Source organism: Thermoascus crustaceus, assembly GCF_041956765.1.
Source record: "Thermoascus crustaceus strain CBS 181.67 unplaced genomic scaffold VTN00scaffold_6, whole genome shotgun sequence".
NCBI classification, from domain to species: domain Eukaryota; kingdom Fungi; phylum Ascomycota; class Eurotiomycetes; order Eurotiales; family Thermoascaceae; genus Thermoascus; species Thermoascus crustaceus.
Window position 1 is genome coordinate 1,967,645 of NW_027192532.1, and position 10,964 is coordinate 1,978,608.

General features: G+C 49.0%; 4 protein-coding genes across 4 annotated transcripts; 3 read left to right on the forward strand and 1 right to left on the reverse strand.

The window, feature by feature from the left end:
* Positions 1–1,530: 1,530 nt before the first annotated feature.
* Positions 1,531–3,522, forward strand: VTN00DRAFT_8985 (uncharacterized protein; the record flags this gene model as incomplete). The annotated part of the gene is made up of 2 exons (XM_069435894.1): positions 1,531–2,112; positions 2,203–3,522. The coding sequence occupies 2 exons, from the start codon at positions 1,531–1,533 to the stop codon at positions 3,520–3,522; spliced, it is 1,902 nt and encodes a 633-aa protein (XP_069285795.1).
* A 3,594-nt stretch (positions 3,523–7,116) lies between these two features.
* On the reverse strand, positions 7,117–8,313 carry VTN00DRAFT_8986 (uncharacterized protein; the record flags this gene model as incomplete). Its single annotated transcript, XM_069435895.1, has 4 exons — positions 7,117–7,368; positions 7,426–7,845; positions 7,938–8,162; positions 8,230–8,313. The coding sequence occupies 4 exons, from the start codon at positions 8,311–8,313 to the stop codon at positions 7,117–7,119; spliced, it is 981 nt and encodes a 326-aa protein (XP_069285796.1).
* Positions 8,314–8,473: 160 nt separating this feature from the next.
* VTN00DRAFT_8987 (uncharacterized protein) lies at positions 8,474–8,771 on the forward strand (the record flags this gene model as incomplete). Its single annotated transcript, XM_069435896.1, has 2 exons — positions 8,474–8,577; positions 8,633–8,771. The coding sequence occupies 2 exons, from the start codon at positions 8,474–8,476 to the stop codon at positions 8,769–8,771; spliced, it is 243 nt and encodes an 80-aa protein (XP_069285797.1).
* A 1,238-nt stretch (positions 8,772–10,009) lies between these two features.
* On the forward strand, positions 10,010–10,564 carry VTN00DRAFT_8988 (uncharacterized protein; the record flags this gene model as incomplete). The annotated part of the gene is made up of 1 exon (XM_069435897.1): positions 10,010–10,564. One exon carries the CDS (start codon positions 10,010–10,012, stop codon positions 10,562–10,564), a length of 555 nt encoding a protein of 184 aa, XP_069285798.1.
* Between the last annotated feature and the right edge of the window lie 400 nt (positions 10,565–10,964).

The window sequence follows — 10,964 nt, forward strand, 5'->3', positions numbered from 1 at the left end:
TCCAAGAGCTGATTTCTCCTTCTAAAGATACTTCATAAAACTTGGAGCTCCGTGCACTACAACTGGAAAATCATATCTTTGTAGCCAACATAAAATGTGAGAGCCACGCTTGTTAGTCATCCTCTAATAATCTAGCCCGTCATAGAATCTCAGCGTAATGAATAGCATATGTCGACCAGAGTGGATATAGGCATGTGGTGGGATGCAGGAGCCGGCTGAGGTGCAAGGAAGTCGACTTCTGACGGAACTCTAGGCCAGTCAGCCTGGCTAAAGCTCTTAAGAGGGAATCTTATGTGCAGGCGGAATGCAGAACTGAAATCCGATCCAATTGTCTTTGTGTGCATACAGCTTTATCGCCTAACTTTTTTTACTGACACTAGATTGAGTTGAATGGACTGTTTGTCACACCACATGCCTTTGTGCGGGTACATCCATCCTGTCTATCCTGTCCAGCTTGGCGTTGACTGAGTCTTTATGGTGAAATTGTTTGCTGAATTGCACCGAAATGATTGCCTACAAATCCTGCTGAAGTGCATCTAGGAATTGTCCTTCAGCTGTTATGATACGAGACCGTGGACAATTTCACGGATATAGCGGCACCCTTTTCCCACAATGGAAATGCGGCGTGTGTGTGTCGAGAGTATGTTCTGTACAAATAGGCCCCAAACATATGATTGTTGGAAAATCTGTTGGAACTCATCGTGCTGAAATTCTACGCGGTACAATGCTCTCGAAGCCTGGATGATTCCTGGGGTATCTAGAATCGGGATTAGGAATTATCGCGCACCACTGTATACAGCCGGATGTCAAGGCACGCCGGCGTTCCTTAGCGTCCCCAGGGCTGTCCGAACTTCATAAAGACTTAACCTGGAATTGGTCAAGCGAGTTGTGATAACATTCGACATCGCAGCCTTCCAAGGCCGCTTGTCCAGCGTGGCTGGTCTTCCCCGCCTTTTTCATCTTCTTGGACGCTGTTGTCCCCCCCGGACTTCAACCTCGATCTATCTCTTCAATCGCCCGCTTCTCGAGATCTGGTATCCGCTGACGGTCGACGGAATAGATCTCTGAGATCGGTTGGTCGATTCTACCCATTGGCTGCTGGAGCACCCTTGACAGCTGCCAACGACTCCAACTGGCGAGTCTATTTCTCTTAGGTGCCAGGTAGGTATGGATGCTCGTCCCCAGTCCCTGACAGCCGTGTCGTTGGTTTTCCGCTAAATCCCCGAGATTAGTGTCGTTGGCTGTCTTTTCCTCTTGTCCTCACCGGAGAACCGTGCTGTACCGTCCCCTTGGCCCTTCATACATCATCATCATCATCCACCTCTGTCTTACGCCTCCACCTCCATGCTTGCCCAGATTCGTGGCTGGCGCTACCCCCCGTGTCTCTCCAACCTCCTAGCCTTGCAAGTCACCGACGCTAACCTCCAGGGACAAGGACCAGCGTGAGCGTGCAACCCTGGAGCCGCTCGATTGCGGAGATACTCTCCGCTCCATCCCCAGGAGCCAGGTATGCCGTGACGGAGTCGCCAGATGGCTGCGACAGCGAAAAGACCGCATCCACGGTCCTCTGGGCTGCTGTCTCTGCCGGCCTCGCTGCGGGCTCGGTTCGCGCAAGCACAGAAGGCGGACCCGTGGCCCGGCAAGCCGTCTCTGGCATCGCTGCTGCTGATCGTTGCATTGCTGCTTGGGCTGGTCCACATCCTCGTGGCACGCCGCAGCCCCTCGCTCGGTGAAGCCGGGCTTCCCTTTCGCTCCGGCGGTTCGCCCACTGATATCATACCCGTTGCGGACGACGCCCACCACAATTATTATCACCCCACCGCGCAGCGTCCTTATAATCATCCCTCGCCGCGCTGGTGCCAAAACCCTCAGCCGGCTCCCTATCCTGATTTCCTTCTTGTCTCTGGCCCTCGCAAGATGTCGTCCGCAACCACTTCCCCCGTCCTGCTCGAGGCCGCGCGCATTGCGCGCCAGTTCGACTACCCCGCCACGGAAGTCCAGCGCGGGGTCAAGGCGTTCATCAACCAGATGCAGGAGGGCCTGAGCAGGGATGGTGCGACTCTCAGTCAGATTCCGACCTATGTCACAGGTGTCCCAAATGGGACAGAGAAGGTATGTGCCCTTTCCGGTCGCGCCGTGCATCAATTGCACGGTTTCTTCTTTCCAATGACGCAGGGAACATTGTACTGACCCCAGGGGCAGGGTCTGTACTTGGCTGTTGACCTGGGCGGCACCAATTTCCGAGTTTGCTCTGTTGAGCTCCATGGAGATACCACCTTCTCCCTTACGCAGTCCAAAGTACCCATACCTCGTAATCTGATGATGTCAAGCTCGGCCAAGGAGCTCTTCATGTTCCTGGCGAAGCAGATCGAGTCGTTCCTTCAGGTCCACCATGGCGAGCACTTCAAAGCACATTTGCACAAGCGCCAGATCGGCAAGACCAAAGACGGTTATGAGGAAGAGGAGATATTCGACTTGGGCTTCACCTTCAGCTTCCCTGTCAACCAGGTCGGAATCAACAAGGGCACCCTGATCCGCTGGACAAAGGGCTTCAACGTTCCCGACGCCGTGGGGCGGGACGTATGTGCAATGTTGCAAGATGCTATCGATGAATTGGGCCTCCCCGTGCGGGTTGCCGCCCTGGTCAACGACACCGTAGGTACTCTCATGGCCCGCTCATACTCGTCGCCTGGGAAGACTGCAACCTTGGTGGGTGCAATTTTTGGCACCGGAACGAACGGCGCCTACGTTGAGAAGATCGGCCAGATCCACAAGTTGCGACATCTCGACGGAAGTGCAAAATTTGAGTCCCGGACCGGCGAGATGGTGATCAACACCGAATGGGGTAGCTTTGACAACCAGCTAAGTGTACTGCCAAATACGGTGTTTGACAGAGCGCTCGACGAGGAGAGCGTCAATCCTGGGTACCAGATGTTCGAGAAACGAGTGTCGGGCATGTTTCTCGGCGAGATCCTGCGCCGCGTCCTGTTTTTCATGCACGAAAACCCAACCGCGAATCTCTTCAAGGCCCCCGATGGCAGCCCATCGGCTTCTATCGCCGCGGACTCCGCTCTTTACAAGAAGTGGGGCGTCGACACCAGCCTTTTGAGTCTGATAGAAGCCGACACCACACCCGATCTGCGGGCCACCTATGATGCCCTGAAGAAGGAGCTCAGCATAGACGGAGTAAGTATCGACGACTGCCGGGCTGTGAAGGAGCTTGTGCACGCGATTGGCAAGCGTGCTGCCCGACTGAGCGCGGTTCCCCTGGGCGGTATCCTCATCTCCACCGGGAGAATCGAGACTGACGAGATCATCGACATCGGCGTCGACGGCAGTCTCGTCGAGTACTACCCCAACTTCATCGAATACATCCGCGAGGCGCTCAAGGAAATTCCCGAGATTGGCGCCGCTGCCGAGAACAAGATCCGCATCGGCATCGCCAAGGATGGCAGTGGTGTCGGTGCCGCCCTCATTGCTCTTGTTGCCAGCAAAGAACTAGAGGCTCACGAGGTGTCGTGAAGAAGCCATAATCAACACTTCTTTATCTCTCACTGCTCGATCTTTGGTCATATCAATATGTTTTTCGACTCTATCCCACTCTGGGGCATCTGCAGTCGACATTGCCATTGATTGCAGCATGTCCTTGTTAACAAAGATAACTTGAAGTTATTCTCCTCGCTTTTTTTTGTTCGATATATTGCTATTACTAAGGGTCATTGTTAACACGGCGGGAACCGTTCTGGATGGCGATGCATTGGGTATGATTGATTGATTGATTGGATGGGGCCGTCTATCGGATAGACATGGATGAGGTATGTATCTGATCTGGATGGATGTCATGGAACGGTGTACGAATGTACTGTATATACGTTGGCGCGGAATTTACTATGGATAGTTCTTGGACCTTATCTTGTTTTCTTAAACGAGCGGAATCTTTATTCTGCTACTAGTGATGACTGGGAGGGCCTACAAAAAATAGTAGCAGTTGACTTGGATAACTGTGACTAATGGGGAAGGTTGCAATAAATGCAAGTAGCGCTTGGGCACTATATCAATACTCGACGTCACTATTATAGGACGATTTCCATTTCCGGCGCATATCCTTCTCATCACCCTCTTGGCACGTTCTGCCCAAGAACCGAGCAGCTGTGGGGGCAGGGCAGCAGTGGAGAGAGTCAAGTTGAGGGCGGCAACACTACCATGACTCCACGAGCCTGTCTCATTATTAATCAGGTATGTTTTTGCTAAGCGGTATTAATATTAACATGGTTTGTGCGTGTCTAGGTACTTAGGATGGCCTCTACAGGGATAAGGACGCGTATATAAGAAAACACAAAATGTGACTGATTTCCTTTTTTTTTCTTTTTTCTTCTTCTTCCACAAATTTAGATCAGAGACCATTGTCGACGCAGCAGAGATCTGAAAGCCACTCCACTGCGGTGTGAGCCCCTGGGGCGAGGACACTACGGCCACATGTAAGCAGCCGTCTATATCTATATCTATGAGCAGTAGAGTTACCTGTTTATCTATCTATATACTTGATAGTGAAGATCAACCCTGCATGGGAAACTTACTCCCTCCTCTGTTGATGGATGTGGATCTAGGTATGTATATGAGGCTGTCACGAGAGAATAGTCTTTTTTTTCGAAAATAGCCTGTTAGGCCACAGGCCCAGCTTGAGTGCGTCTCCTATTATCATCTCTTTCTTAGCTTCCATTTATTTAGGTAATTAAAGAGGCATGCTAATAATCCATCATCGACAGAGTATAGTTGTACTCGTACGCATGGTACTTACACGCCGCCATTGCCTCGATTCAGGGGACACTGATGCGGATGTTTAGAATACAGTAGGCTGATAGGTTCTTTTTCAGCTGTATAGAACGGACGATTGATGATCTTTGGTTTTTTTCTTCTTTTTTTTCTTTCTTGGCTGAGGACTGAAATGAAGATCACTACTGGCTTTTAATCCATTGGAGAAAAAGGAGAAGAAAGACATGGATCAAACTTGATGACAATATCCATTGCCTACCTCCTTGTCATCGAATCAATTCAGGGTTGATGTAGGACTAACCCGTCATGCTGTCATATCCTTTAAGTCAGTAAAAAAAATGTGAGTGGCAGGTAGAGTTATCGCTTAAGGTGTTCTTTTCGTTTCAGAAGTCGCTCTGGGTTACCGCAAGATATCTCCAACCATGTCCGGACCAGGTGAAAAAAAAATCATTCTCGAAGATAGGTTCTCCGGAAGACCCCTCATGTTCGTCAGAACCGCCTGGCAGAAGTATCGGCGTAGCAGTTTCTCGGACAGCCGACCAGGATCATCATCCTGATGTTTTCCCAACACACAAAATTGATTAGAACGTAAATATAACTATTTCGTAGTCATCCTAGGTAAATTAGTTAATACAACTAAATGGAAAGAAGGAAACGGGGAATTGTATACATCTGTATTTATGGAGAGTTGACACGAGTCGAACAATTTCTGGGCATCTGCCCTGAGAAGAGATGACATTCTGTATGGAATTTATTAAATCTTCATGGTCTGGTAGATGCACTCAACGCTAGAGTGTGTTGGCAAGTGGCAGGCTTGCTGGAACTCCTTCAAGCCCATGCGCAGATGACAGGCTTTTTTTTATGCGGGATAGAGGACAAGATACTGTCCTTCAGTTATCTTTGGGCTGGATTTCATTACCTTGGATGTGTGCACAGTGTCTTTTTCAAGCTCTTTCTCTATAACTCTGCTGCACTAGGCTTTTGCCTTCACCAGCAGGGTAGCTTTCTTGTCTGTTCTGGGTGCCATTGGTGCGCATTAGTTGGATTGACAACTAGAAGAAGAAAAGCAGAGGCAGGTAAAAGAGATGAGAATTGTGCTATAAGTCACAGTATGAATGAGACTGAGTTCCAGCTGGGTTATGATCACAATTGCTGTAGACTGCTCGCCTTGTTTTACCCCGTGCGGTTCAGATTGCTCTAGAAGGGAACCGTTCTGCAAGTCTCATTTCAGGAGATGGTTCCCTCATAAGTACTGAGAAAACCATATATGTACACCTGTAAGTGTCCATATAGCAAGCAAGCTGTTCTGGCTTGAGCTTCCAGGTATGTACCGGACACAGTCGAGTGCCTTATCACTTGCGACAGCTGGAATCTCAAGGACCCGACGCGTCTTATCACGATCGTCTGCCCGTAGGTGCTCGCAAAACTGTACCTGCATTTGCAGTCGTCCATGTAATTGGTAATTTGGCCTGCATAATAAGCCATTAGCATCAAGATCTGACAAAAGCTATCTAATTGAATAGAAGACGTGCCGAACAGTACTAACAGTTGCTTGGCATTCAATACAGCCAAGTCCGTTGTCCACGGGGCCTTAAACCCCCCCCTCCAACAGCGAGGGCTCTACCTGGTCTATCATTGCGTCTGGATATACTGGATATAACTGCCTATCACACTGTTTCATCTTCCATGGAACAATCTACAAATCCGAGCATCGTTCTCTGCGCTTGAAGGACATGCGCAACCGATTGGGACTTTTTTTTTTCAATGAATTTGGCTGAGGATCGGGACTCAGCTGCGTCAAAATACCCCTTAGTTTTTTAGGACCGATTGAACAAAATTGACGGGATACCCGAGAACAGCGGCTGTATTCTGATGGACTATCCTCAAACCCGTTTCACCGTCAGAGTTGGTCTGTAGGAAGTTTGTATAGTAGTGGTCTTCAAACCTACTCTCGACCACAGCTGCTACCGCCTCAATAACCAGCCCCAAAATAAAAACAATAAAAACAAGACTAGGTCGCGGGAATTGAGAAAGCAGCCAACTCAACCACCACAACACCTTTGTTTTTCTTCTTTCTTTGAGCAGCTCTTCGCTTCCTTTAGCAGCAGACAGCCTGTTTGTTTGGTCATGCAGTCACACTGCTTGGATTTCAATAAACATAGGCGTATCCATTGAAAAAAATAAAAAAATAAAAAAATAAATCTGCAGACAAATCGGTAACTATAGCTAAAGCTGCAATCCGGAGTATTTATATCAGTACAAGAAACGCAATAGTTACGCGAGTGCTGGTCTCGGTAGCAGTTTCTCGGAGTGAAGCGAGAAAGCCATAGTTCGCAGAGCTTGCTAAAAGTAGCATGCTAAACAGGAGAGACACACAATGACAGGAATAACATATTGACAGAGGGACAAAAATATTGAGAGAGAACGTCCGGAGCTTGATTCTTCAGAGCCCTGTTCCACGGTTTCCGTCCCCGAGTCTTCCATCCAATTGCTACCATATATCCGTCTCTTTCTCTGCCAGTTCAGAAATATCCAAAACATATCCCAGAGACCAAACTCCGGCCATAATGTGTCCACGACCTCGATATCTGTCTCCTGGTGGCATTGCCAGAGCATGAAATCACTCAACCGGTAAACTCCTGATGTACGTACCAGGAGATCCAATGGTGGATCGTCTACGGTAAACATGTTGTCCGATAGTGATTGTGTTGTGATCTCCTCCCCCGTCTTGTGATACTCCTCTACCGTTTTTCGTACGGCCGTAGTAATCTCGTCCCTCCCGGTATAAGCAACGCAGGCGTTCAGCACCCTCGTCTGGTTGTCCTTCAACACATCGACGGCTTCGTTCACAATCTTCCTCACATCATCATCCAGCAATTCCAAGCGACCCAGAGCTCGGATTTTAGTCCCATGTATCCTCAGAAACCCACCATGCTCATAGTATCGAGAGACACGCGATTTGAACAACTCCATAATCTTATCGACCTGTTCTTTTGGGCGATGGAAGTTCTCGAGGCTGAATGCGTACACTGTTACAACTTTAACGCCGCATTTGTAGCACATCGTTATAACCTTTAGTACAGCGTGGTAGTTAGTCATTACTTCATACATAGTTGAATCAAGCAACGGAAACACTAAATAGGAAAATGGGAACCGTGATCTACCCTGTCCATAGCATCTCCCCCCAAAGAATGGCCCATCTCAATGGGCATATTGTTGGTTCCTGCGTAGCGCCGATTGCCGTCCATGATGAATGCCACATGCTCAGGGATAGGACCCTGCCGCAGGACGTCGATGAGAAATTCTGCCAAGTGGAGGTATGCCCACTGCGCAAGGGCGGATTCACTTATCAACTTCCCGAGCTTGGAAATGCCTATCCTGAATGAAATCTGTATTCATATTAGTGAACAGGCACTTGAGAAGTGCACCCAAGGCAAGAAACAGGTGACCGCTGACATGAATAGGAAATGCTTTCTTGGGAAGAGACACTGCATTTGATTTCCGCTCTTGCGGTATGTCGTTCGGTTGCAGACAATTCATCGTTATCACTATTATTTGGCTGTCAAGAGAAGACTTCAGCGGGTTTGGGACAGGTGCTGTCCCGTAGTCCTTGAGGTGTCAGTAGGCATTACGGAAGAACAAAACGAGACACGTCGTATGTATGCAGGTAGGTACCTAGATTACAAGATCTCATTACACAATGATCACCAGTATGTTAGCGCTGGCAGAATTGAAGCAGTGGGACTCGGCGCATCCGCGATCCCAGCGTCCACCTGCTACGCCCGAAGTTTATCCCCCTGACAGGTAAGGACATCTCGTGTTGATATGTATATCCAGGTCATGCAGGCTGCGGGTCTAGAGCGTCCCAAAAGATGAGAACCGGTCCAGCTAGATCTGCGATCTTGCACCCAGGACCGATTTTGGTATGGAAGACCCTGATCGACTACGCAGTAGTCAGTCTTGGACTACCAACTAGTAGGGACCATTCTCCCTCGTGATGCTTGTCCGGCTGGTGCGGTCCCAATGAGTGAACGCCCTATATCGATTCTGTACGGGATAGATGCTGCCCAAGTCTTCCCGACTTGTCCTATCTCAGCCTCACCTCAGTGACGCTCAAACGGACAGACTAGATACGTACCTATCATCCCATCCTATGGTTCTGTCAGAGATTAAGAGCTAATCAGTGTGCCATGACACTTTTTTAGTTCAACAGGTTCATAGCCGCTGGTCCGAGCGTTGGCGCGCGGCCCGGATGGGTTGCCAGAGTACAGATAATCCCCTAGACATGCCCGATATCAGACCCTCTCTCAATGGAGCGTAGCAGTGTACTGTGGTGAGACCCGGAGGGATGTCTGGTGACCCTGGTGGTTTGATGCTGCTTTTGCATTTCACTTCCTAATGATCTTAGACATGGAAGGTGGTAAGGACGACCAGCAGCATCAAAACACCAACATTGATCAGCATCCACCTTTGGGGCGCACCAGGGAATCTTTCTGGGACCTACCGCAGCACGCTGTGAGTTCAGTACGGAGTAGTTAGTCGCTATTGACGGTTGCACCGCTCATTTTCGCTGTTTTCTCATCTGTGGAGTGATGTGGCTGGCTGAAGGCGACAGCAAACCGGATGATAGTTGAGGCTAGATTGGTAGCTTCGTAGATATTGCCGATCTCCCACGAGTCTGGCAATCCACTAGCCTAGCAACTTGACAACATACTGCCATGCAGTTGTACTGAGTTTTCTTCAATTTTTCTTCTTCCATTCAGAAAGAGACAAGTAAAACCATTACTAGCTCTGCAATAACCCATACGACCCCGCTATGGCACTTTGGGAGGTCGTGATACATATCCTTATGGTACATCGACACAATGGACACCGCTGTACGGCGTAATTGAGTTTGAGTGTATTGGGAATATAGCTTTACGTTTGCTGATTGCCCGCCAAGTCCTCCATATGTGATAGCTACCGATAGTGGATGGAGCAGCAAAAGCTAAATCTCCATTATGGGGTCCTATTCCCAAGTACTCCGTATACAGAACAATATCCCAAAAGTCAAATATTTCAGCTTCAAGTCGGCCGAGAAAGGATTATAAATACCAACGACTATCTCACGGCTTGCTCTTTTTTTCTTATCCAGTCCTGAACTCACTCAAGGAATCAACTCATCAATTCCGCGCATTTCAGCCTCCTTCATCCATCCTCACACCTCATTCCAACAAGCAAGTTCTAGTGATTTACCATGCGCTTCACAGCTTCCAGCCTCCTCGTCCTCACCCTGGGTGGCAGCACCCTTGCCTCCGCCGCCAGCTTCATCCCTTCCCTCACCTGTCTCAAGGTTAAGGACATCGTCGAGGGTATCGACACGACTCCTTATATGGAGAAGGCGATAAACCGGGTTTGCGGCGCCGGTTGCCAGCCCAAGGTGACCGACTATGAGGCAATGCGCAGATTAGCGATCCCATACATCCAGAGCGAGGCCGACAGGATGGGCACATCGAATCTGGTTCCTTACTACGTTAATTTGATGGACGCTGCTTACAAGCTGTCCGTGAACAAGTGCGGACTCGACAAGCTTCCCGGAGGGGATCTCTGCTCTAGTCCCGAGCAGCTCCAGTCGTTTGCCAAATGTCTCCAGAGCAATGGCTGGCGGCTTCTTTTGGCCAACCTTGGCGACATTCTCCCGCTACTTTCCGCCGAGAGTTGCCAGAAGGAGCTTGAGTACGCCTCCAACCTGGATCCTATTGAGGAAGCTGCTTTTGCTTTCCTGGATCAGTATGTGCAGGAGGAGTGCTAGATTCCATAACTTTTGTCGGATCCTTTGCACGGTCTGGGTTAGTAAGTACTATGAAACCGCATCATAGACAGATGCAGCAGAACGCAGTACTATTTTTTCATACGATGCAGTAACCAGACGTTAAACGATATTCCTTTGTTCCATGCATCCACCGTCCTGTCGACCATCGACATTTACCTGCTGGCCATCCGAGTGGAAAGAGGACGGAGAGGTGTTGAGTAGGCTGGAAATTACGCGCGGGGAACTTGTGGTGCTTTCTTCAACTGTCTTTGCTGGATGGGAAAAATGGATTACGTGTCTGAAGGAACAATATATGACGTGTAAATGATCACTGAAAAAAAAAACATCTGAACGCAAGCCATACATAGGTAGTATTGAAATTAAAGCATTAATTCTTTGA